The 24012-nt window shown below is 51.7% G+C and overlaps 1 protein-coding gene across 8 annotated transcripts in view; it reads right to left on the bottom strand.

The window, feature by feature from the left end:
- Positions 1-24012, bottom strand: part of KSR1 (kinase suppressor of ras 1) — a 144705-nt gene that overhangs the window by 34523 nt on the left and 86170 nt on the right. For 5 of the 8 annotated variants that reach the window (XM_074320247.1, XM_074320245.1, XM_074320248.1 and 2 more), the window contains exons 3-4: positions 10721-10868; positions 1470-1530 (exon numbers count right to left, since the gene is read on the bottom strand). In XM_074320247.1, the coding sequence (XP_074176348.1) occupies positions 1470-1530; positions 10721-10868 (209 nt within the window). Of the gene's footprint in view, positions 1-1469; positions 1531-4082; positions 4088-6325; positions 6786-10720; positions 10869-24012 lie in introns of all 8 variants that reach the window. The other 3 variants (XM_019731388.2, XM_019731391.2, XM_019731390.2) reach the window with 1 other exon arrangement.

The following is a 24012-nucleotide window of genomic DNA, read 5'->3' on the forward strand; positions in this document are numbered from 1 at the left end:
ATCATGGTTTTAAAAACCAAGAGGGTGTGACTGTGACGTCACCTAACCAAGGCCAGAGCCTGAGCAGGGTGGGCTGGGGCAACCCGGCAAAAGTAGGTAAGAGGGGTGCTGCTGCTTTGCTTGGAGAGCAGCCTCTGGAACAAGCTGCCCCAGGCGGAAGGAAGCAGCAGTCTGGGAAGGACTTGGGGGCAAGCTGTTGCAGCCTCAAACCAAGTGAAACCAAGTACAGCCGAGACAAACGTGAAACGGACAACCTGCTGATCCTGTGTCCCGTGGATGACGCCGGCCTCTCTCAGGCGAGGGCCACGGGTTAAGCACCAAGCGCTCCCCACTGCGGGACATGTGAAGCTGGGATGCACATCACCCCTTTTTCTCCTCATCACAGGACTCGAATAAAGTTCCTTTTGCAAAGGAAGAAACTGAGGCTTGGAGAGGTTACTGCTGACAGGCATGCAGCTCATGGGGGAGAAGAGTTCCCCATGTGAAAGGTCTTACTCTCAGCAGCTATCTCTAGGCCCTGGGAAGATCGCACTGGCACCTTGGGTATGGCTGAGGAAGGCCCTCGGACCTCCACTCAGGGCCTAACTGGGGTACTGGGACGCTTGCTCTCCCCGGCGGTCTCAGGTACACCCCAGCCCTGACATGGCTTCAAACAGAGGTGCCCTAGTGCCAGCCTGTCTTCCTAGCACTGTCTTCCTAGCAGTGCGACCTCAGGCAAATTACTCCACCCCCCCAGGGTGAGAATTCCAAGCTGGCCTCCCAAACAGGCTGAAGTGCAGCTCACACTCCAGGCCCTGGCTAGATGCAAAGCTCTTGCCACGCATGCCCTGTTGTGTTCACAACAGCACAGGCACCCAAGGCGCTGTCCTGCTGATTGTCTGGGTGACCAGACGCCAGCCAGACCTGTTGCTTGTAGCACATACCAGCTGCATGAGCGCTGAGGCCAACCCCCTGGATAGTCCACATCGTGGGCCCACATCAGCCCACACCAACACGTATGAGCGCCCGTCACGGCAAGTTGTTGGAAATCCAGATCCCCAACCTCAGGGATAGGGCTCGGGAGTCTGCAGTTTCAAACAAGCTCCATGGGTTCTGATGAGTGGCCAGTGGTAGGACCCACACAACATCAAGCTGGGTTCAGAAGAAGCTGTCGGCTCCTCTTCTAAGAGACTGTGACTCTGTTTCTCCTGGAACCTGTGTTTTCCCTCAGCAGACTGAGAAAGACAGCCAAGGAGGCACAGAGGAGGCCCCAGCAAGTCCCTATGGCTGCAGGTTACAGACAGGGACTCCACGTAGGTGCAGTGCTGTGTCCACAGAGGTGACAGAGACAGATCAGAGGCAAAGAGCACTGAGAAACAGGGATTAGGACAGACCCCACTACGACGACGAGTGACCCTCAGTGAGGGCTGCGGCACGTGTGGGTCCCAGCCCAGCTGTGCCCCCTCCTGACCCCACCTGGCCGGGCCTACCTGTGTGTCACCGAGAGCCCGATGTCCCTCCGTACCATCTGCGGGGATCCGTGTGGGAGATCTGCAGGGGAAGAGGCCAGGTCAGGCCAGCTGAGGAAGGCCTGTGGGCACAGCTTGTGCCGTGACCTTCTTTTTCAGAGCTCACAGGCCAGATGGGCACAGAGACTTACTGGACGGCAGAGAAATGTACCTTAACCTGCATCTATCCACAGGGACGGGACAGGCTAGACCTACGGGGCAGCATGGCTGCCCTCATGCTTGGCCTGCTCCTGTAATGAGTGCTACTGCCTGGCTTCAGCAGACAGTTCAGAAACTGTCGCTGTGTGGTTTCTAGTAACGGTGGAAGGCAGGCTTAAGAGGCAGAAGGCAAAGCAAAGGTGAGGGTAGAGTTCTCCACCCCCCACCCCCACCTCTTGCACTCTCTCATGGATGAACCCACAGATCACCAGTTTGTGAGGGGTTAATTCTGGACACTTCTTGTTAAGTGGGTGGAAGTTGTCCAACCCGTGGCAGAAGGTTTGAGGCTGGTTAGCCATGTAGTGCATCCAGCACCTTGAGAATTTTGCTGAGAGTGATCACTGCAAGTCTTGCCAGGTGGAGTGAGGACAAGGTGAGGCTTTACCACGCTCCCTCGTGGGCCAGTCCCACTTGCACTCCGTCTGAGCCTTTGGGGAAGTCACACTTTGGAGATGTCCCTTCTGCCTAGAGGGCGCCCTAGCTCTCCCTCTCCTAGTCCCGGGTTTCCCCCAAAAGAGCAGGCATCGCGTCGGCAGTGGAGGAACATCTGGTAGCAATCCCTCCATCCACTGGCAGCCCACACATCCAGTTCTCTCCCTCCCCTCCTCTGCCTGTGCAGCCCCTTCTCCCCACCCCGCTTCTGCCCACGCTCAGCACTGCCTCCCTCCTCCCAGGGGTTCTCAACTAAGCCCATGGATGGGCTCCAGGAGATCTGGGAACCCTCTGGACTGGGTAAGCAGAATGTTGTGTGCTTTTCCCTGGAAATGGGGTCTGGACTTTTATCCAATTATCACAGACCTGTGACCCAGAAAGGTCAGGAACATAGTGCTTGAGGGATCTGTGGCTGTCTCGTGTCCTCTGCGTCAGCAGCACCCCCCACATCCCCAGAAGCCCACTGCACCCTTCCTGGGACATGAGTGCTGGCACACCACTGGTGCTCAGTAAGTGCGAGTTCACTTAGGGACAAGTACCACATACCCAACCACAAGGAACAGGGCAGGTTGGAGGTACTGACTCCTCCTCCACACCAAGGAGAGCTTGATCAGGACCAAAAGGCCCTTTGCGGCCCCGCTGATGACTGGGAACCCACAATCATACCACCTGCAGCTCTCTGGTACGTGTGCCATGGGGCTGACTTGTTCCAACTCCCTCCTGGGGCCCACCCCACCCCAGTCAGCAGCCAAACCCATCAAAGCACTTGCGTCTAAAAGGGGTTAGGCTGCCACCCCAAGAGAATCAGACTGTGGAAAAATGAGAGTTCCGCCATCTGTCTCTGAGCACAGTCTGTAACTGAGTTGTTGTTTGCCACAGGCATCGCAGAGGAGGGAGGTGAGAGCCCATGAGCCAGGATATCACTGTCTCTGATTAGACAAAATACTGGCCCCGAAGGCCTCGTTCTGCCTTCCTGGCAAGCTGGGAAAGCAGCCTCACTGGGATGGCCCCTCATTATCACAGCAACTGGGAAGACGACAGGGCAACTGTCCTAGGGAGGAGGTGCTGGATTCTCCTCGGCTCTGTGAGGGCCCTGGAGTTTCCTCCTGTGCCCTGGGGAGAGGGAAGTGCAGCCTCCCTCCTTCCTCACCCTGGGTGTCCTTTCAGCAGTCACTGATCTTCTCTCATCTCTAAGACCCAATCGACAGCCTCATCATTCTACTTAGCCAGCTCAGGATAGATCGAAAATAAACTGCTATTTTGCTCAGGCAGACAGCAGACGTCTCTGCATTTCCACTGAGACAAGTAAAAGCATACTCCACAGGCACGCTGTTTCTCTTCGCTTAGACTCCGGAGAGAGAAGCCCCACAGCGTAGCCACATACAAGAACCTCCAGAGGTGGAGGGGTCGAAAAGGTGGTCAGGCCGTCCGAGCTTCCTCCTTCCCTCCCAAGGGGGCATTCGCCCCTCCAATCTCTGAGGGCCTCATTCAGAGCAGAGCTGCATTCCTGCCTCCAGGGATGTCCCTCTTCTGAAGAGAAGGGTCCCAAGAAGTCGGCTCGCATCGGTGGATGGCTAATGTCCACTACACCTCCTGGGAGTGTGGCGTTCCCACAGCAGCCCAACAGGTAAACCCTCCCTGCCAGAGGTCACCTATAGGGCAAGGTGCAAAGAGCGCCCACTATGGGGGACTGCCCACGAACTGTGACATTCCCAAGGTCTCTGCTTCACAAAGAGATGCTGCCGGCTGGGCTGAGGCCACCTTGTCATCTGAAGGCCACCTGTCCTAGAACTATTTCCTGAGGCAGTTCCCAGCACCTCTGCTTTTGGACTATGGAATGGCCGAGTGGACTAAGAGAGGGTCAAAGAAATCCACCCCCGATGGAGACAGCAACACAAACACGGCTCTTGGGTGGCAGAAGGGACGAAATTGAATCACTCTTACCAAACCTAGAAAAGACAAAACAGAGAGAAAACAGGATTAAGTCACCATACTGGCTCAGTGTGTTCCCCAGAATATCACCCCTATGGGAGGGAGCAGACCAAGTGCTGGGATGAGGACTTTGAGCCCCTAGGGCACGGGGCCAGGCTGGCTGAGTGTCTGTGGGGACATTTCCTCAATGGGAAGGGCTAAGAGTGCCGTCCCTGCCGCCTCAACCCCCACTGCCGAGAGGGCACTGTGCACTTTAATACATTCGCTTATCTGAACCTCGCCAACCACCCAGCAGCAATTACAGTACTCTCCATTTCACAGGGGAAGAAACACAGGCTCAGTCTCCCAAGGTCACATGTGTGTTAGTGGGAAACCCAACCCAGAGCCCCGGGAAGAGGGGTACTCAGGGTCCAGGCAGGAGAAGGGCTCAGTCTGCCACAGAGGAAGTGGTTGGGGCAGGAGGGCAGGGAGAACAGTTGTGAGACCAGAAAGGTGGCCCCCACACAGGATCAGGATGGGACAAGCCTTGAGCAGCATCTCTCTGGGGCTGCCGCTGCCGCAGGGATAACGAAAGCTGGGAAATGCAGGCCATTCAGTCTGCCCTCAAGGCTCACTGAGGGCAGCCAGGTGGCCTGAGCATCCATGGCACTGTTAGTTCTGGTGGCTCTGTGGGGACCCAATGCAGAATCCCAGGGTCTGAGGCCCAGCTCACCAGCCATGGGATCTGCCCAAGGCTCTATTCTCTGCCGGGAGCCAGGATGAGACCAGAGCCCTCCTAACACTCTTCTCAGGAGAAAATGAGACATAGCTGCATTGGGTTTTGCCCACTAGGGTGCCCTCTGATTCACATGCCCATGTGTCCACATGGTAGTTATCACTGCTCTCTGAGACAAAAGGATCCAGAGGGGCATAAAGGCTGCAGTCCCTTGGGGTGTGGGGTGGGGAGGGGAAGGGAGCACCCAGGCCCCAGAAGAACAGCATGATCGAGGGTGGCAGACTACATCACAGCATGTATTTCTCTCTTTGGGTGACATACTCAAAACCATTAGAGCTGTCCAGGATCCATCCCATAAGGGACCTAAGATGGCCTGTACTGGGGTGGGGGGCAACAAGCCCACCCAACCAGAAAAGCTGTTCCTATTTCGCGACAGAAGCCAGATGCCCCATCTCTCAGAAGTACAAGAAGGTAAGAGTTTCCCAAAGAAAACGCCCTCCTTCCCCTCTGCCCTGCTCACAAGGGTATATGACAAGGGCAATTTTTGTAATAGCAAAAATGACAATGACCTCAACGTCCATCAAGAGGGGAGGACTTAAACTGTACGATAACATGATAGGAATATGTTAAAAAGATGAGGTAGTTTGAATAATTATAACTATATACAAAACTGATAACTTGGTTGGCTCCAGAAAAGGGCAATGGTGACTGAAGAAAAATGGTGGGGATGAATTTTGTACTACGTGCCCCTGTAAAGATGAACTACATAAGCTACAAAGCTTTTGCATTTTGGACCATGTGACTGTTACTAATGATTTTAAATAATTTTTAAAAAGTAAATAAAAGAGTAACACATTTCTAGCATGTGCTGGCATGAAGTTCTCAGAGGTATCAAGGTAAGTTGAAAAAAATAGGTTATAGAATGGAGTTCATGGTTTTTTGATAATCATTAGAGGTCTTAGCCAGATAGTCTAGTTCTTCCTTTCTGGGTACATGGGGGAACTACGTTTCTTGGTTCCTTTGTTTGGGTAGCACCATGAATGGTGATTAGAAGTGTCAGGAAAGAATGTTTAACTGCTATTGTGTAACATCTAAAATTCTTTTTTTCCTCTGCCACAGTGGAATGTTCCAGACAGTGGCTGTACCATCAGCCTGGGGTCTGGAATGAGGTTGACCCATGATGGACAGGCAGCATTAGCAAGATAATAAATCTTCGTTGTTTTAAGACCCAGAGATCTGGGGGATATTTGTCACTGCAGCATAACCCAGTCTCTCCTGACTGATACATGGCATCATTTCACGTGTGTGTGTGTGTGTGCATGTACACACATACAAAAAAATCTAGTGGATCTACCCCAATCTATTAAGGTAGTTTCGGGAGTGCACTGAGTACCTGTCACCTTTTATCATGTATACTTCTATATTAATTGATTCTACGTCCTTTTTTAAATGGAGTCTATGTTCCCTTTACAATGAGAAAACTATAGTCAAAACTTTCAGTGGACAGCAAATTTAGCATCTGCCTGGCAGGAGCACTTACCGCATTGGGGAGACCTCGTCGATGCGGTTCCCCAGCTGAGACTCGTGGGACTTGCTCCGGGTGAGTGTGGGGAAGCTGGGCAGCAGCTGAAAGACCTTGCGGCTGGGTGGGGGCGGCGTCCGTGGCGGCTTCAGCTTGGTGTGCCGTCGCAGCTGGGGCGTCGTTGGAGGGGTGATGAAGCTATGCAGGGCACGGGGGGTCAGCCGGCCACTGGCATGCAGGGGCATATAGGTGTCCGTGAGACCCTCGTTGGGGCCAGGGGTTAAGGAGTCCGAGGTGGGCAGTGCTGATACGGAGACGGAGCGTGGGCCCTGGGCACTGCTGCCCATTCTGCCCAGCTGGGAGCCCCCCGTGGGCCAGGGCTGGCTGGCTGGTGAGAGGCTGTCTGTGGAAAGCCCTGAGCCACTTTCCCGCCGGGCATCCAATGAATTCCAGCCTGAGTCCTCTTTGTGCTCCCCTCCTGTGGGCCGAGAAATTGAATCATAGATGGCTGGGGCTAGAAGGATTAACAGCGGATGCAGCCAGGGCCCAGAGAGGTTACACACTTGTCCAAAGTTGCACAGTTCCTTAGTGGAAGGCTTCCACTATCAGCCTTTATCTGGCACACACATAATCTCCCACCTTATCTAACTGACCCTGAGGTCACCAGTGTGGACACTGCTGTCCCTGTTTTACAGAGAGAAAAATGGGGTCCAGAGAGGGAATGGATTATGCAGGGTTCTTGCTGGAAGGTCTGAGGGGAGCAAGCTGGCAAAGCCACCCCAAACGTGGGTGACCTCAGAGGGGGGAAGTGGTTAGGAAAGAGAAGCTGGAGTGTGTAAAGAGATAACTCCATTTTGAGAAAATTCAAATGTCAGGAAAAAGGGTTGCACCAACCTTGCAATAGGAAATTACCCTTGGAGTTTGCTAGCCAAGAGATCCAGCTACAAAGGGATCAGTAGCCACTTCCTTCTGAGAGGAGCCTGTGAGTGACTGGGTACCCCCACAGCGACCCTCTGCCTGAGGCCCCTAAGAATTTTGAGTCTCTGTGGGGCTCTAAGTCAGTAGCACAGTCTGTCCATTCATTCAAGCATATGCTGGATGCTGGGTATCAAGGCATGAAAAAGACACATCCACTGAGCCTGAGAGTCCAATGAGGGTAACAGGCACTCAGCACAGTGAGCTGTGCTGACACAAAAATGCATGGGGACTGGGGGAGCCCTGAGTAGGAGGACCCTAAATAGCCTGGGAGGTCAGGGGTCTTCCCAGAAGAGGTGGTACCTGGGCTGAGCCTGCTAGGGAAGAGATGGAGCAGGTATACCGGGCAGAGGGAACAGCACGTGGAAAGGTAGGGAACACATGGCACTTTCCCGTAATTACGAAGTTCCGTGTGCCTTGAGAGGTCAGGACAAGCCAGAGAGGCGTGAGACATGAAGCTGGAGGGTCAGCCCCCCTGGTGCCAGCTCAGGAGGGGCCTTGGATATCTGTCTTGCTAAGAACTTTAGGTTTGACCTTATAGGAGATGGGGAGATACTGAAGGGGTGGGGGCAGAGAGAAAGGACCCTATCTGGAGACCCTGATGTTGGAAAGAAGACACCGCCCTCCTCATATTTATCAATGAATGAGAAGTATAGGAAATGACAAAATGATCTTCTGCCCAGAAACCATTCCACTTTGCGCTTTGTATCCCTTCTCCTTTCATCCTGCCAGCACGCGAGGTCACTGAGGTTCAGAGAGGCCACGTACACTGCTGAGGTCATACAGCTAAGCCAGTGGTGGGATGGGAACTGAGCCTGTGGTCCCAACCACCGCACTGGCCTCCTCCCACGAGGCTGTCAGTTCTGAATAACCTATAATGGCACAGCCTTGTGAGGTAATAAGCTCTCTGTCATCAGAGGTGGTCAAGCCAGGCCCACATAGCCATTTATCAGGGATGGTGGAGACAGATTAGCCTTCACAGTTCTTAGGGTTTCTTTGTACATTTCATCCCCTCCTCAAATGCCCTTCCTCCTACTTCACTGCATGGTGACTTTCTATTCATGAATCAACTTGGCAGAATGAATTAGTCTGTGTTCCTTGTGCTTGCTTGCTCCTTTGGAACTGCAGCCATGACTTACACTTGAACTTGTATATTGGCCGATAGGAGGTACTGACACATTTCTTGTTCAGGGGATGAGAGAATGAGTTCCACGAATCCATGGGCAAGTCTGCCACCAAAGGAAACAAGACCCAAATTCTTCAAATTGCCTGTTCAATGGCCACTGCTTTGAGCCAGCTCAGGGATGACAAGTGGGTCTTGATGTGCATATCAACAACAGTCAATAGATAATGACTCTGGAGTCACTCAGTAGGAAGAGATCAGGGATTGATTAGTGATGTCTGCTATGGATGAAGGACAGAAAGTATCAGCTGGCATGACAGTAAATATCAGCTGGCATGACAGTCCCCTGTTTACCAGCCACTGGCACAGAGAACCATCTTTTACTCACCTTTCTTAAGACCAGAGACCACAAGGGAAATGACTTCAATATTTTCCATCACGTGACAGCTTAATACTGAAAAGAATACCTAATATGCACCAGGCTCTGTTCTAAGCACTTGACCTTAACTACTTTCATCCTCACAACCACCCTATGTGAGGTGTTGTTATTATTTCCATTTTACAGATGAGGAAACTGAGGCACAGTGGCGTTAAATAACTGACCCAGGTCCCACGGCCTCTAAGTGGCTGAGTAGAGTACTGGGCCCAGGCAGTCTAATTCCATAGTCCATTTTTACCATAACTAGGCTGCTCTAACCAAGCCCTGTTGGGTGCAATGAAGATGCCTGCATGACCCGAGAGACAGGGCAATCACCGGTACCCACCCAGTCCCAGCACGTGCCCTTGAAGTGTGGCACCACTGTGCAGGCCCATGTGGGTGAGATGTGGCAAGGACCCTCTTGGGGATGAGGAGGAACCACACGCTGAGACTGAATGAGAGGAGAACTGGGAAAAGACCCTTTCCCCAAGGGCCTCCTTTGGGGCACAATGGAAAAAGCACCCCCTGGGGAAGAAACCTGAGTTCTAAGCCCAGCTCTGCCACGTGCCAGGTGAGGCACCCCAAGCAGCTTTCCCCATGCCTCCAGTGCTCTAGCTACAAAAGGAGCTCACCACCACCTCTTAACAGGGTGTTGCCACATGTATGTCAAACACCTGGCTTAATAAATTAGTGCTTAATAAGTTAGTGATCTCTCTATCTTGGCATCCAGCGGCCTTCCTAACATAAATGGGTCACCACCACTTGATAGCTGGCTCCTCCACAAATGTTTAGGCCTACAGACGGTCTCTGCCACCAATGGCTGTGTGTCCTTGGCTAAGTCACTTCTCCTCGCTGGGCTCAGTCTCCTCCTCTGTAAAGTATGGGGAAGAGAATTCTGACCGCATCTCGGTCATGTTTATTTCCTGGCACCTGCCAGGAGGCCTGGTGTGTTGAGGTTTTCTGAACTGAGTGAAGCTCTTCACATAGGCTCTGTGTTCAGAGGAGGACTTGGTACAATGAGACCAGGGAAGAAATTAAGCCCAAGCCTCTCTGGGAAAAAAAAAATCAAGCAGAATGTAAACGTCTGTGCCTTCCTTAAGCCCCAGGCAGTGGGAGATAAGACAGGTGGTTCAGATAATTAAAAACCAGGGCTAATTCCACTCCTGAGGCTCATTTCAAAGCCTTATCAGTGTGGCTGGTAGTGGGAGTGTTAAGTCAGGGCATTTGAAGCCGTTTCCAAGGCAAGATTTAGAAAGCCTGCAAATAATTCCCTAGGAACACATCATAATGCCAGGATGACACCCTTTGCCTGGGGCGGCCCTAGACATAGTCAGGGCTGAAACGCCCTACAATTTCTCGAATCCTGCTTGGCTCAGGCTGAGCCCAAATCAGCGTGTGCCTTCTGAGCACACAGCCTAGCCAGCTGATAGGGGCAGAAGGTGGGGAGACGGCTGAGGGTGAGCTAGGGTGGAAAGGGGGGATGGAATGCAGGAAGCTGTTGGAGAGTTCACAGAGGCCAACAAATATTCTCCAAAGAGGGGAAATTTATACAGGGTCCCGCCCAGCAGACCAGCCTGGGATTTCTAACAATGGCTAACGCTTCCCTGTACTCATACTGGCCAGATCAGTCCAAATCTGAGCCCTCTGACTCAGGGAGAGCCTCTGTCTCAGGCGAGGCCCATCACACACTTCCTGAATGTCTGCCCTGGCCTTTCCAAGCTGCCCCAGAAACCCTGGGCCACACCTGTCACACCCCATCATCCACCTCAGCAAAGGCTGTGCCCCCCAGCATCAGGCCAGGCCGGTGAGAAGGCTGAGACCAGGAGAGAAGGCTGAGGTGGCGGGAGAAGGAGCCGGTGGGGCTGGCCTCGGTGCCGGGGAGGCAGGCCCTACCTACCCAGGCCTGTCACCTTCCGCAGGCAGGTGAGGGCGTACTGCAGGCGGCCACACTCCTCCACACTCGCCCCACAGCGTCGCAGCGTCTCCTTCACCTTCGCCTCATTCATGTCCAGCAGGGCATCCAGTGTGAGCTCTCGGAGGATCTCCTGAGAAGGCACAGAGGGGACAGGCAGAGAGAGCTGGTGAGCACGCAGGAGGCTCCAGCGCCCTCTTCATTCTCTCCCTGGCCAGGGCGGGCCTCCCGGTTGAGTGGCAGGGGCCAGCTGCTGGTGGGCCGGCCTCTGACCCGAAGCCACCACTTGTCTGAGGACTCAGAAGGCCAGCTCTCGCCCCCACCCCGTGCGCCCAGAGACAGCAGCTGAAGTAGAGCCGCCTAAGCTTCAGGCTGGGGGGTGGGGGACAAGGAAGAAAAATATCAGAAAGGTTTTGATCAGGGCATGTTGCCCTTCTTGTTTCTTTTCATTCCTCTGCCCAGAAAAATGATGAATCATGACAACTTTCTAGAATGACAAGTACTTGAGATAAAGACGACCCTTTACAGTTTTGTGGCACTGTATTTGAATCATTCGAGATAGATTTCAAATAAAACTGGTTTAGTGAGAGAAGGATTACAAAGAATTAACCCTCACCAAGCATTGTATGGGCCCTTACCACCTTACCTTAGTTAATTCTCAGTCGAAACCTTTCAAGGGTTCAAAGTAGCACAGAGAAAGTGAGAGACTCAAAGCATGAAAAGGACTCCACTGCAGACTTGAAAGGTGGACAGGCCACCTGAGAAGGAATGTGGGTGGCCTCTAGGAGAGACAGTGGCCCCCAGCAGACCAGCAAGGAAAAGGGAGGCTCCACGACTACCAGGAACTAGATTCTGCCAATCACCTGAATGCACTTGAACACGACTTCTTCCCAAAGCTTCCAGGTAAAAGGCCAGCCTGGCTGACTCCTCAGCTTTGGCCTGGTGAGATCCTAAGGAGGGAAGCTAACTGAGCCTGCCTGGCCTCCTCCATTCAGTCTTCCTCCTACAGAACTGTAAGCTAGTAAACGGGGGATGTTTTAAGCTGCTAAGTTTGTGGTGATTGGTTACACAGCAACAGAAAACGAATACAAAGTGTGAGTATTTGAATCAAGACCTAGCTGACTTCAAAGCGCGTGGTCTTTTCTCTCATCAAGGAGGTTAGAAACACCTCTAGCTCTGATGGCTTTGAACCACATGTGTTACCAAGCCTGGAGCAGACAGACAGCACAATGGAACATGTCCCTGGCCTCAAGTGGCTTGCGGGGTGACTGACATGAAAACAAGTCATTGTACTGCAAAATAACATATGGCTTAGCACAGAGAAAGCTCAAAGAGCTACGTGACCAGTGGTAAGACCTGTTTTTTTCCCTCTTTGGCCCCACCCTTTCTATATTTTTCAGATTTTCTATAACAGGCAAGACCAGACACCCCGTATCAGATGATTCATATAAAGCTCAAAGTTCTTGAGAATCTAAGTTGATTTTCATCTATTTTAGAAAGCTGGGTCTAATTTTATTTGAAAAGAACAACGTTTTTGTCAGTCAGTCCGTTGCCATAAATCTTAGACTCAAGTGTCAAAACTGAACCTGATGAAGATACTGGCTGTGAGTCAGTGGGGCAATGGTTTGGGGGCTTTGTAATACCTGGGGGTGGGGGCCACAGCTGAAGCCCAGCATGTGGCCCCTGGAGTCTGGTCACGTCCCTCCCCTCCCACCTTTGTGTCTTGTCTGTATCGTCGTCTGTCTCCAGAGTTGAGGACAAGAATCCTGTAACTCTTCAGAATGACTCACACCCACAATTAGAAATAAGCACCAAATGCACCAAGAAGCAGCCCATCATCATTGGTTGGACAAAAATCCTTCCAGGAGATAAAACTAAAGCGTCACAGGAAACCGATGATAAGAACAGCACAGAGAAGGGGCCGATTAGATAATGGTCCCAAGGCAGAAGCTTTTGTTCATCAGTGTGTCTTCCTTTATTGCCCTAAGTAACACTCCATCGAAATGGAGTTTTGACATCTTTCCCCCTCATTTTACTATGAAAAGCAAGTTGGCAACATTGTCAGGGCAAGAACAAATGGAGTGACGTTGACCTTTACCCAGCTTCACAAAACAACCCTCCACCTATCCCTGGAGTGGCCTCAGTTCTTACCCACACTCCTACATTGCATTTCCCAAGACTGTGATGACTCAGCAGGTTTCCAACCAGCCTAGAAACCCAATCCCCAATCTAACTACAATCTACAATGCAGTAGGGATTGCTTTTCTTTCTTTATATTTCTCTCCTCCCCACCCACACCAATTTCAGTGTCTCAAACATCATAACTACATTTATTATTACAAACTACTTGCCAGTACAATACGTCCAGTGCTTTGCGTACTATCTCAACTCAAAACAATTCAGCAAGGAGGGGCAGTTAAGCCCATTTTACTGAGGGTCAGAGACCTTCTGCAAGGCGATTTGGCAGCGTTAGAGCTGAAACGCAAATGTGCGGGCCCCTAAAGCACCTTCGGTTATTCCTGTTGTCTGTCCGTCAGTAGCCTGGCAAAGCCTGAGGACGCAGCAGCTACCTTTTGGGGGAAATTATTTTTTCAAAGTAAGTTAAAGGAATTAATTTCTACCTGCTTTCTGAAAACAACAACAAAACCCCCCAAAAACTATACTGCAAAGTGGGAATTCTTTGGCAAGTAAAGTAACGCCCTAAAAAAGAGAAAGAATATGTTCAAATCCATTCCCTTAAAAAAAATGAATGAAAACAAGCAGGCATTCCCTTACAGTTTCAAATCAGCTGCAAAGTTTTTCCCACTCCTCTGAGGCTTCAGAGATCACTGCACCCCACGGAGTTAAGGGACCAGGGGCTGCCTTCCCTTCCCTCTTTTGCCCCCTCTTTATGCTCTGATTCAAACCAAGGATGGACAAAACACAAAACAAAATTGGGGGGCAGGGGAACGGGACAGAAGAGCCTATGGAGAGTCCCACTAAAATGCAACGGCCCCAGCCTCTCTAAGGACACGCATGGCTTCCTGGGGTGTGAACTCTGCCTGTCCATCAATGAAAGGAGAGTGCTTAGCATACCATCACCACCACGATTTCTGACTGTTTCTTCTCTTCCCTAATCCCTCTTCCCTGCAGGGTTGGATCACTGAATTCGGCAGAGGGACCACTCTGTTCTCTCTAAAAACTGCAGTCAGTGAAGCTATCCACCAGTCAGCTGGTTTACCTCATAGAGTGGGGGTCTCAAATATAGCCTCAGGGCTAGGCCTTGGGAAGAAATGAGATCAGTGGGGCGAGGCCCCCTTGATCTATCTTTGGATGGAGATACAAGAACTAGAAATACTTCTCTTGTCTCTTTACTAAATAACAAGAAACCTGACAGCAGCGAGGGCGATGGCCTCACTGTGTTGGGGTACGAGGGGAGGCTATGGGAGAGGCGCCAGAAATTTTATTTTAAAATGGCTGATTTTTACATGGTGGCAGCTAATGCAAATCTGTGCAGACCAAACAATTGTATCCATGGTCACACAGAGTCCCCAGACCTTCTCATGGAGACCCTGTGTGAAGAATCTGACACATTCCAAAGATCTGTCTGATCAGCAACTTCTAAAGCTTTATCTCTGTAGGCAAATGGGGAGGGATGGCGGCTCAGCAGCAAGTGCCCTGGGCAGCATATCCTGGAGTGGCCAGGCCTCCGTGAGGCGCCCGACGTGGCTCTGGGGCCCCACCATGGAAACAAAGTGCTCAGCCCTCCAACTCCTACAAGTGACTTCGGACCGGAAGTCAATTCAATCAAGAGGGGAGAGTGCATGAGGCAAGCATGCTGGAGTCAGGGGAACCAGTATATGAAGAAATCACGTGCCCCTAGCTATCGCCTGGGCCTGCGGCTAGACAACAGGCAGGCTGCCCTAGTGGCTGTGCAGGCCTCTGGAGTGACCCTGCTATCTCCTCCTATCACAACTCAAGCAATGCCCCCTAAGCAACCTGGCACCCCCAAACCTCACACACAGATGTGACTCGCCCACCCATGGTGATAGGCACTGCCAAGTCTGAATTAGGAAGTTATTTCGGACCAGAGTAGTTCGTGTACAAATGTTCTGGGTAATCTCAATGGAAAGCAAATTAGGGAATCAGTTTAACCACCTGCTGAAGGTGAATTCACAGGCCTGCTGACAACCTGGCAAGTGGAGCCGCTCTGAGAGCCTGTCAGGTCTAAAAGGCCCCACGACCCCAGGAGGGCCTCCCACCTGCTTGCAGACTCATGGATGGAAGATGCCAAGTTGTCTCAAAGCCAAGGGCATCCCCTGGAGTTCTGGGGAAGGGATAAAGGCAGAGTCCATAGGCTTTGAGGAGAACCATTGCCCACCCACTTCAGCTTCTGTCTAAAGAAGAAAATATGGACTTGAAACCAAGAAGGGAGGAGGACATGGATATTCAGCCCGTTGTGGGGGTTCCCGTGGGTCCTACGAGTGTCAGGTGAACATGGGGGCACAGAAGTAGGGCAGTGAGAACATGGGACAGGAAAAGAGTTCCAGAGAACACTGGCTCCCACTTGTCTGGGCCCTCGAGAAACGACGTACGTTCTCCAGTGGGTGACATTAAGTTATTCTTTCTAATAATAATTAGAGGGCAGGGTCAGTTGGGCACTGAGGTCCCCCACCCCCAGTCTGTGTTAATTAAATTGCTGTTTTGTTCTCTATAGAAGAAGGCAGAGGTGGGCTGGGCCAAACACAGTTGTCCCCTCCCCTCAGCAGCTGGCCGGTGTCACAGGCCAGGCTGGGTATCAAATGATATCCTGGGACTTACCGGCAGCCACGGGGCTGCCTGGGGTCTATACTTAGAAATCTGTGCCGGCTTACACCAAAAGCCATCCACACTCGCCATGGTCAGTCAGGTGGACAGTGGAACTGCCAGGGGCTTCAATGCCTGTGTGTGGGCCACGTACAAGAACCCGTGGCAGCTCAAGCCAGCCTTCGGGTGAAGGCCAAGGTTGAAGGAAGACCAAGAAACAAACCCATGCTTTGTTTATCTGTTTAGCTTTCTAGTCCTAGAGCATAGGATGGGTCAATCAACTGCCCCAATCAGTGCTGCTAGCACTCAAGGTCCATTTGCAGAACCTGGATTTCTGGGATGTGTAGGCAGAGGCCTCCCCCAGCTTCCCTGGATGGGGATTAATTAAAGGGCCAGGATCCTTTGCCACAGATTCTTCCCTGGGAACTGGTCCCACCAGAGGCCAGAGGTAGACTCCCAGAACCCCACACACCCCATTGAGGCCAGGACCCGGGGGGCTGGGGCAGAGGGAAGAGCAGGAGTGTTTCTATGGCAGCTCAGGCGGGGAGCCTGCATGCCTCCAGTTGGCAAGGGAGCACCTGATATGTTCCTTCCTCACTGCTCCCCACCTTTGGGCTGAGGGACAGGGAGGGGTGAGACTTGGATAACAGTTGGATATTCTGGGAGGCACAGGAAGGGCTGAGGCAGTGAGGGCCTGGGTCAGGCAGCCTCCTGGGATTTCCAAAGAGATCAGCAAACAGTTTGGGGGTACTGGCTTTGCCTGTGGACCGCATCTGGGCCCAGCCTCTTTACTGTCACAGCCCTGGAAAACAAGGAAAAGCCCCTCCTGGGAGAAATCAGTCACTTCCTAGAGGCCGCTCTACCACCTCCCCGCTGGCCAGCATGGCGAAGGAAGTGTCAGATTTGGTCCCTGGAACCCCTTTTACCATGGGTCAGACCTTGCCTCTCTCTTGACTTTCGTTTCATCACTTAAAAAATGAGTGGGTGTTGGTTAGATCACATCAGCGGCTCTCAACCCTGGTGGCACCCTGGAATTCCTAGGGGGCTTTAAAAAAAATTCTGATGCTTGGGCCCCACCTCAAACCAATCAAATCAGAATTTCTGGGGGTGAGGACCATGAGAGCAGACAGGCTTCAGGGTTTTAAGTCTGGCCAAGAAAGGGTCTGAGAAGGCCTAGTTCAGAAGGCAGGTCTGGCCAGGTCAGGCCACGGCAGGGCTGCACTCTGGGGCTTGACCTCCTGCCTGTCACCTCATGAGGCCCACACTTCTTGAACTCAACCCCAGCCTAGGCCAAGTGCACAGATGTCCCAGGAGATGTCCTATCCCATACACTAGTGCCTCCCTCCCTCCCACAAGGCAGGGGCAGGGCTCACAGAATGGGGAGCTTGGCTGGAATGTTCAGGAAGTAGCTGTCTTGGGCCTACGTATTGGTATGTCTGGGTTTGAAAGCCTCAGAAAGATGGTGCCGTGGGGAGATGAGGTGTGGAGGTGGAGGGATGCAGGTCAAAGGGGAGGCGATGGGGGGTCAAAAAGGGTAACTGATGAGCATTTATACGTATGTATCTCCTGCTAGATGAACTAGGTCAGGGCATGCAATGCTCATCACATCCTGAGATGGGTGATAAGGCTCGCAGGGTACGTAACTTGTTCAAGGCCACACAAACCGATTAGTAAAGCTGAGGCATGGCCATCTCTACCTAGTCCCAGCCAGCCAGCCCTGTCTGCGCTGGTACCCACTTCTTTGCTCTATAAAGTGAGCTCTTTTTCCCAGGGCACAGTCTACCTCGCATCACAGGCCACATCTGGCTTTCCTGGCTCCATACCCTGCCCTGCCCCCACACAGCTGGGATGAGCTCCAGCTGTGAGGTTAAAGCAGCTGCAGGAGGCCTCCCAGGGGGTCTTCTTGCCACATTCCTTTTTAACCCGCTCAGCTGCCCCCTGGGCTCTGGGCTCCCCCTCAGTTCCCCTCCTGCCCTCTGGTGGAAGCGGGTGCTTTCTACCTCTGCCTGGGACCAGATCTCCAGCTTCTGGCAGAATCTGCTGTCACCACAGCCACCACCATCACCGGAGAGCCTGTATTGTAGCTGCCTCCCAGGTCCCATTCTTTTTCCTATAAACCCTGAGGTACCTGGTGTAGGAATTGGCACATTTTTTTCTGTACAGGACAGAGAGTGCACATTTTCAGCTTTGCAGGCCATATGGTTTCTGCCGCAACTACTCAACTCTGCCATTGTCGCCCAGACACAGACAATATGTAAATAGATGGGTGTGGCTGTGTTCCAATAAAAAGTTTTAGTATGGACACAAATGTGAATTTCATTTAATTTTCACGTCACAAAATAGTCTTTCCCCCCACCCCACCAGTTAACAATGTGAAAACCATTCAAAAGCCTAGACAAACAAACCCCTGGTGGGCTGGGTTTGGCCCAGGGGCCACAGTTTGGCAACCCCTGATCCAGCGCGTCATGCAGCCACTCAACAAACACACATCCCTGGGCTCCATCTCCTGGTGTCCCTGGGCCTCACTGCTCCTTCCTTCCCGCTTCCCAATGTGCTGACATGTCTTCTCCCTGTCCAGCCCCCAGCACGCTATGAGCAGAAAGGGGACACACAGGAAGAGGCTTTGAGGCGGGCCCACATCTGCCATCTCGGCAGCCTGCATATTGTCATCTTTCTCTGGGTCATCAACACACATTTCCAAAACCACGCCTCCTGGATGCTGTTTGAAAGTGGCCAGACATGTCCAGCATTTGAGAAACACACACACACCAGTTTGGGGGCTGTGTGCTTCCCCCCAATACATGCTACTCCCGAAATGGAGAGGAGGTGGGTGGGCTTCTACAGAGGGTTCTCTACACCCAGCGTGTTTACTGATCGTGGGACAAAAACACCCCACTATTGTTCACTGGACTCCATAGTAAAACGCAAGTTAAAATGGAATACTCTAAAACAAACAAAAACAAAACAGATTGGGGTCAGGGTAGGCCAGGGGGAGGGTTTGCCAGCAGCCAAAGAGACACACTAACCAGCGGTGACGCTTGGCTTCTGGGGAACTGGCATATGGGAAAGTCCCTCCCCGCACAAGCCGGGCCCTGCTCCAGGGCAGAGCGTCCCCAGATCTGCAGCCACCCTCCCCTGCGTCCCTGGTTGATGCAGCAGGTGAGAGAGAACGAGCAGGGTGGCAGTGGGGACGAAGGCCAGGTGGGCAGCTAGGTGGAGAGGACGGGCTCCAGAGGGGAGGATGCGTGGATCCTATGCCATCCCAACAGGGACACTTTTGAGAGGGAAAGGTGGAGCCGTCAGTAACTACCCCGGGACAAGAGTCCTAAACTGGGAGGATCCCTGGAATACTGGGAAGCCTGGTAATCCTATGCGGAGGGTGCAGGGAACGGGGTCTGGCTTGAAATGTATTTCCCTGTGGGGAACCCCAACTCTCCTGGGGGTAAGGGCACTGACAGAAATACACAGCGGCCCTCGGGTGTGGTCACATCTTCAGTCATCTTTGTGGCCTGCTGGTGCCCATCTTCTCCCCCTTTCAATTCTCCCCTGTTCAAACTCCGTTAGAGGATTCCCAGACAAGTCGTCTATCTTCATCTCCTGCCTCCTCTGTACTTGCAGGCACAGTGGCTTTGCTCCGGGCCCTGGCACAAGCCTGACCCCAGTGCTGGGGTGCGAGAGTCCCTCTCGGGGGCCGGGAGACTAATCACAGACCCCTCCCCCAGGGAGAGGCATGTTCAGCATGGGGTCTGTCCTTTGGCTTGTTTGTCCAGGTGGGGGATGCTGGGCCGTAGGTAATGAGTCTAAAGCTAGAGATTTGAGACCCAGGCTGCTCGGCCTGAGGACAGGGGCCCATTGTTTCAGAGGACCCCCATGGGGGTCCAAGCAGGCAAGCAAGATCTCCTGGGAGTTCCTGGAGGTAGGCAGCCCCTTCTCTGTAGTTTTCCAGAAACCGTGTAAACAACTCCTGCCCTACAGCATGGCAGGGAGCCCAATGGGGCCCTGAAGGGGACGGCTAGGACTCAAGCCAAGGAGGCCATCCAGAGTCACCAGGGTTTGAAGGCACAAAAGGGGCCAATGGATATTCATGAGGGAAGGAAGAGAACAGGAGAGAAACCCTTCTTCTGTCAAGGTCAAAGGCAGAGTGTGAAGGGACCTTAGAGACAATCTAGTCCAACACTCATTTTACAGAGAAGGAAACCAAGGCCCAGAGAGGGGAGGGGACCTGCCTGGTCACCCAGAACAACAGCACCAGAGCCAGTGCCCTGCCGGTGACCAACACCAGTACACACCCTACTCCTGGAGGGCATTTTCCATGGTGGGCATTGCTTACCCAGATGTAAAGGTTTCATCCCTGCACAGGTTTTCTGAGTGGCCAAGGGGAAGACCTCCCTGAGGTCTGCCCTGAGAATCACCTCCACAGGCGCTGGTCCAAGGAATGCCGAGCCATGTGCTCGCCTCGTGGGCCCAGAGCCCTGTGGAATCCAGAAGCAATGGGGTGCTGGGCTCCTGGCCTCATCTGGAACCTGGCACGTCCCCTAATGTCTCAGTGGCTCCAAAGATGGAGGATGGGCAGAAATCCTTGACTCCATGTTCTTGCCTAACCCTACCCACGCCCACGTAGGTGACAGCGCACACTTTACTTCTTTTGGGAAAAAAAAAGCAAATCCTACATCACCAGCTACACCCAAACACACAGGGTCTGAGACAAGGCCTAGAGCCACCCAGGGCTGTGGCACATTGATTCTTACTCAGCTTCTCGGTGTGCTTCCTCTTTTCACAACCAGTCTATTCATAAAAATAACAATTACTGGTATTATTGCCACCCATGAAATGGCCTGGGCACACTGCTTGGTAGCCAAGGAAAGTGAGGTTCAGAGAGATTAACTTACAGAAGATACAGCAAGTGAGTGATGGTGCCTGGATTGGACCCTGGTCCGTGTAACTCCAAAGTTAGCACTCACGTCTCTACACGGTTTGGCCTCCCTGGCCCGGCTGACCAGTAGCACTGAGAGGCAGGGCTGGGTCTGCCTGTCCAACCCCAGTTTCTTAAGTTCCCTATAGGAGTAGGCTCAAAACAAATGCATGCCCTGTTCCAACCAAAAGCACAAACCGCAGGCCCAAACCAGTCACTAGAAGGATAGGGAAGATCTATTTTAGGGAGATTCTACTGCTTCCCCAGCCATTTGACCACAAGAAGAAAGGGAATGAAATAATGAAATGGAAGTCACATTCTATTCCAACATGCAGAGTTTTCCAGGCGTGTTCCACAGTTAGCAAAGCAAGGACTCTGAGCGCAGCTCCATAGTCCCATTCCAGGGACTCACGGAAAGGCCGCCTGCTCCCAGACCCCAGTGCCTACCTCGCAACCCTCCGGCCTCGGCTGGTCCAGACCTCGTGCTTCTCGCAGCACCACGGGTGGTGGGGCACCCATGCCCCTTGTACCCTTGGACGGCACCCAGCTCCACAGGCAATGCATGGTGAGGGGCCTGATCCCAGGGTCGCTGGCAGCCCCGGCCCCTGCTGCGGTGTCCCAGGGAAGAAGGAAGCAGGGAGAGTTTTTGTTTTCATGACTGTAGTGAACAGTCACTGCAGCCAAAAATAGTCTGTGCCTGGGAGCTGGGGAGTCAGCACATACCTCACAGAGCAGGTGCTGGGTGTGAGACCCGCAGGCTCCAACAGGCCTTGCTGCAGGGGGCCAGGGATCCAGGCGCCCAGGGTACCAGGCCACATACAGAGAGCTTTCCCCTGCCTTGCTGCCCCCTTCAAAATGTTTGCCTTGAGTCAATCAGGAACATGATCACCTCCCTCTTCCCAGTAAATCATCAGGGGAACCCCCACCCCCACATGAACTCCAACTCTCCCCAATCCCTCTGCATATCTCACAGGTTTGGGGCTGGGTGGTTTGGACACCCACAGGCAGAGCCGTAGGAACCACCAGCTATCAAAACTCATGAACTCAAAAACAGTGAATTTTACTGTATATAAATGAAATAACAATGTAAGACGGTAAGTGGCTGCCTACCAGTGGCTGTTGGGATTGTGGGGGATTATATTTTCTTTTTTGAGGTTTTCTACATTTTCAAAATTTCCTACAGTGAACAGTTGTAATTAGATTTGGAAATCTAATTAATTTTTTTTTTTTTAAATGAAAGAAAAAGGAAAGATGCTCAGGTCACATGGTCCTATCTGAGAGAATTTACAGTGTGTGTGTGTGTGTGTGTGTGTGTGTGTGTGTGTGTGGTGACCCCAGCTTTGGAGCCAGACTCCCCGGATATGAATCCTGGCTCTACTACTTACCTTCTAGGGGACCTCAGGAAAGTGACACTGTCACTCAAGTTTCTCTGTCTCTATTGTATACTGGGAATAAAAGCATTGTTTTCTGCTATGGACTAAACATTTATATCTCTCCAAAATTCATGTTGAAACCTAATCTCAATGTGATGGATGTAAAGGCGGGGCCTATGCGAGGTGATTACTAGGTCATATGGGGAAGCCTCGTGAATGGGATTAGTGCCCTGGGAAAAGAGACCCCAGAGAGCTGTCTGGCCCCTTCTGACATGTGAAAATACAGCAGAAGGACAGCCATCTATGGACCAGGAAGTACGTCACCACCAGACACCGAATCTGCTGGCACCTTGGTCTTGGACTTCTCAGCCTCCAGAACTTGGAGAAATAAACTTCTGTTGTTTATAATAGCTGCCCAGTCTGTGATATTTTTGTTACAGCCGCCTGAAGCGACTAAGACACCTCCTCATAAGGTTATTGGGAGGACTGAATGAGACATTCTATGTAAAGCTCACAGCTTGGTCCTGGGCACACTGGGAACACTCACTAAATTCATGAACAAATTACACTTAAAAAGAAGAAAACGAAAAGAAAAACAAACCAACAAAGAAGGCCGACTGGAAGGGAAGGCACCAAAATGTTTACAGCGCTTCCTCTGAGTAGTAAGATTATGGGATAAACCATCAACAAACGGTTGTATTATTGTTTTCTTTGATTTTTGCACTTTTCACACTTTGAAACTGAACATACATGTAAATTACTGGATAGTAAGAAAAAAACCTAAAAAGCCAAGAAGCAATGATTATCTCTGTACAGGATTATAGATAACTTATTTTCTTTGCTTTTCTAAAATAAGTATTTACTACTTCCTTTCATAGTGAAGAAAATGAAAAATGTTATTAAAAACAACTGAGGGATAGGCTCACCTGTTACATTCTAGAAACATGATCTCTGCAGACCAACCCAAGGGTTTAGGCCTTTGACACACCATCTCTGAGCCTGAGGCCCTTTGCCTCCCACACAGACACAAGACTTCTGCTCACTGATGGGAAATGGGACACGATGGTCAACCCTGAAACCCCCAGGGGAAAGCCAGGCCACCTATCCCCTTTGAGAGCCCGTGGTGAGGGTGCGGGTGGGGTGCTGCAGTAGCAACTGTTATTGCTCTCTGAGGGAGTGAGAGTATTTGTGATGTCTCTTCTTCTGTCAGCCTGGCTGTCTTCCCTCCAGGAACCCATTTCCTGAGTGCAGGTGGCCCTGACCCTTCAGGCCCTCTACCACATTGACAAAGGGCTGAGCCCTTGACCCAGTGTGGGCCAACTGGGGTTCTTTATCATCCTAGCCCTGTGATGGGTTCTGATATGAGTACATCACCAAAGCCAAGCCAATCAGAGCCTTCCCTGGAATACTACTACTACCACCACTACTGCTACTACTGTGTTTCCCCGAAAATAAGACCGGGTCTTACATTAAAGTTTGCTCCAAAAGACGCATTAGGGCTTATGTTCAGGGGATGTCATCTTGAAAAACATGGTAGGGCTTATTTTCCGGTTAGGTCTTATTTTTGGGGAAACACGACAGGCTGGAAGGAAATGAGGCTTAGCAGCTGGTACCCTTCATGCCTGCCACGTGGAGGGGGCCCATCCAAGAAATAGATGCTAGTATCCAGACCTCTGGATACCCCTGCATCCAGACCTCCCTGAATTTCTATTACCTAAGCTGATAAAAGTCTCTTGTTTGCTTATGCCAGTTGGTATTAGAACTTGCTATGGAAAAGTTCTAGTAGGAGAGTATAATAGCTTTTACTTAGTAAGTCATACTGTGTGCCTTGGTACCATGTCATCCATCCATCCATCCATTTAATCAACAGACAGCTACTAAATACCAGCTGTGTGTCACGAACTTTACTCAGCACTGGAGTTACACCACTGAACAGAATATATAGTCTTTTTCCTTCAGGAGGTTACATCATAACAGGAAACACAGAAACACACAAATTAAAAAATAACCAAAATATGTTAACTGAAATGTGTGAACAAGTGTGAAAAAGGAAACAGTATGCTGCGATCAAGTGGTGGGCATGAGTGGCATCTAATTTTAGACAGGGTGGCCTCTCTGAAGATCTGACTTCTAAGCTCCCGTCAGAGGATGAGAAGGCATTGGCCGTGAGCATATAGAAATTTCCAGGCAGAGGAAAGAGAACGTGC

The sequence above is a fragment of the Rhinolophus sinicus genome, linkage group LG15, assembly GCF_036562045.2.
Source record: "Rhinolophus sinicus isolate RSC01 linkage group LG15, ASM3656204v1, whole genome shotgun sequence".
In the NCBI taxonomy this organism is placed as follows: Eukaryota; Metazoa; Chordata; class Mammalia; order Chiroptera; family Rhinolophidae; genus Rhinolophus; species Rhinolophus sinicus.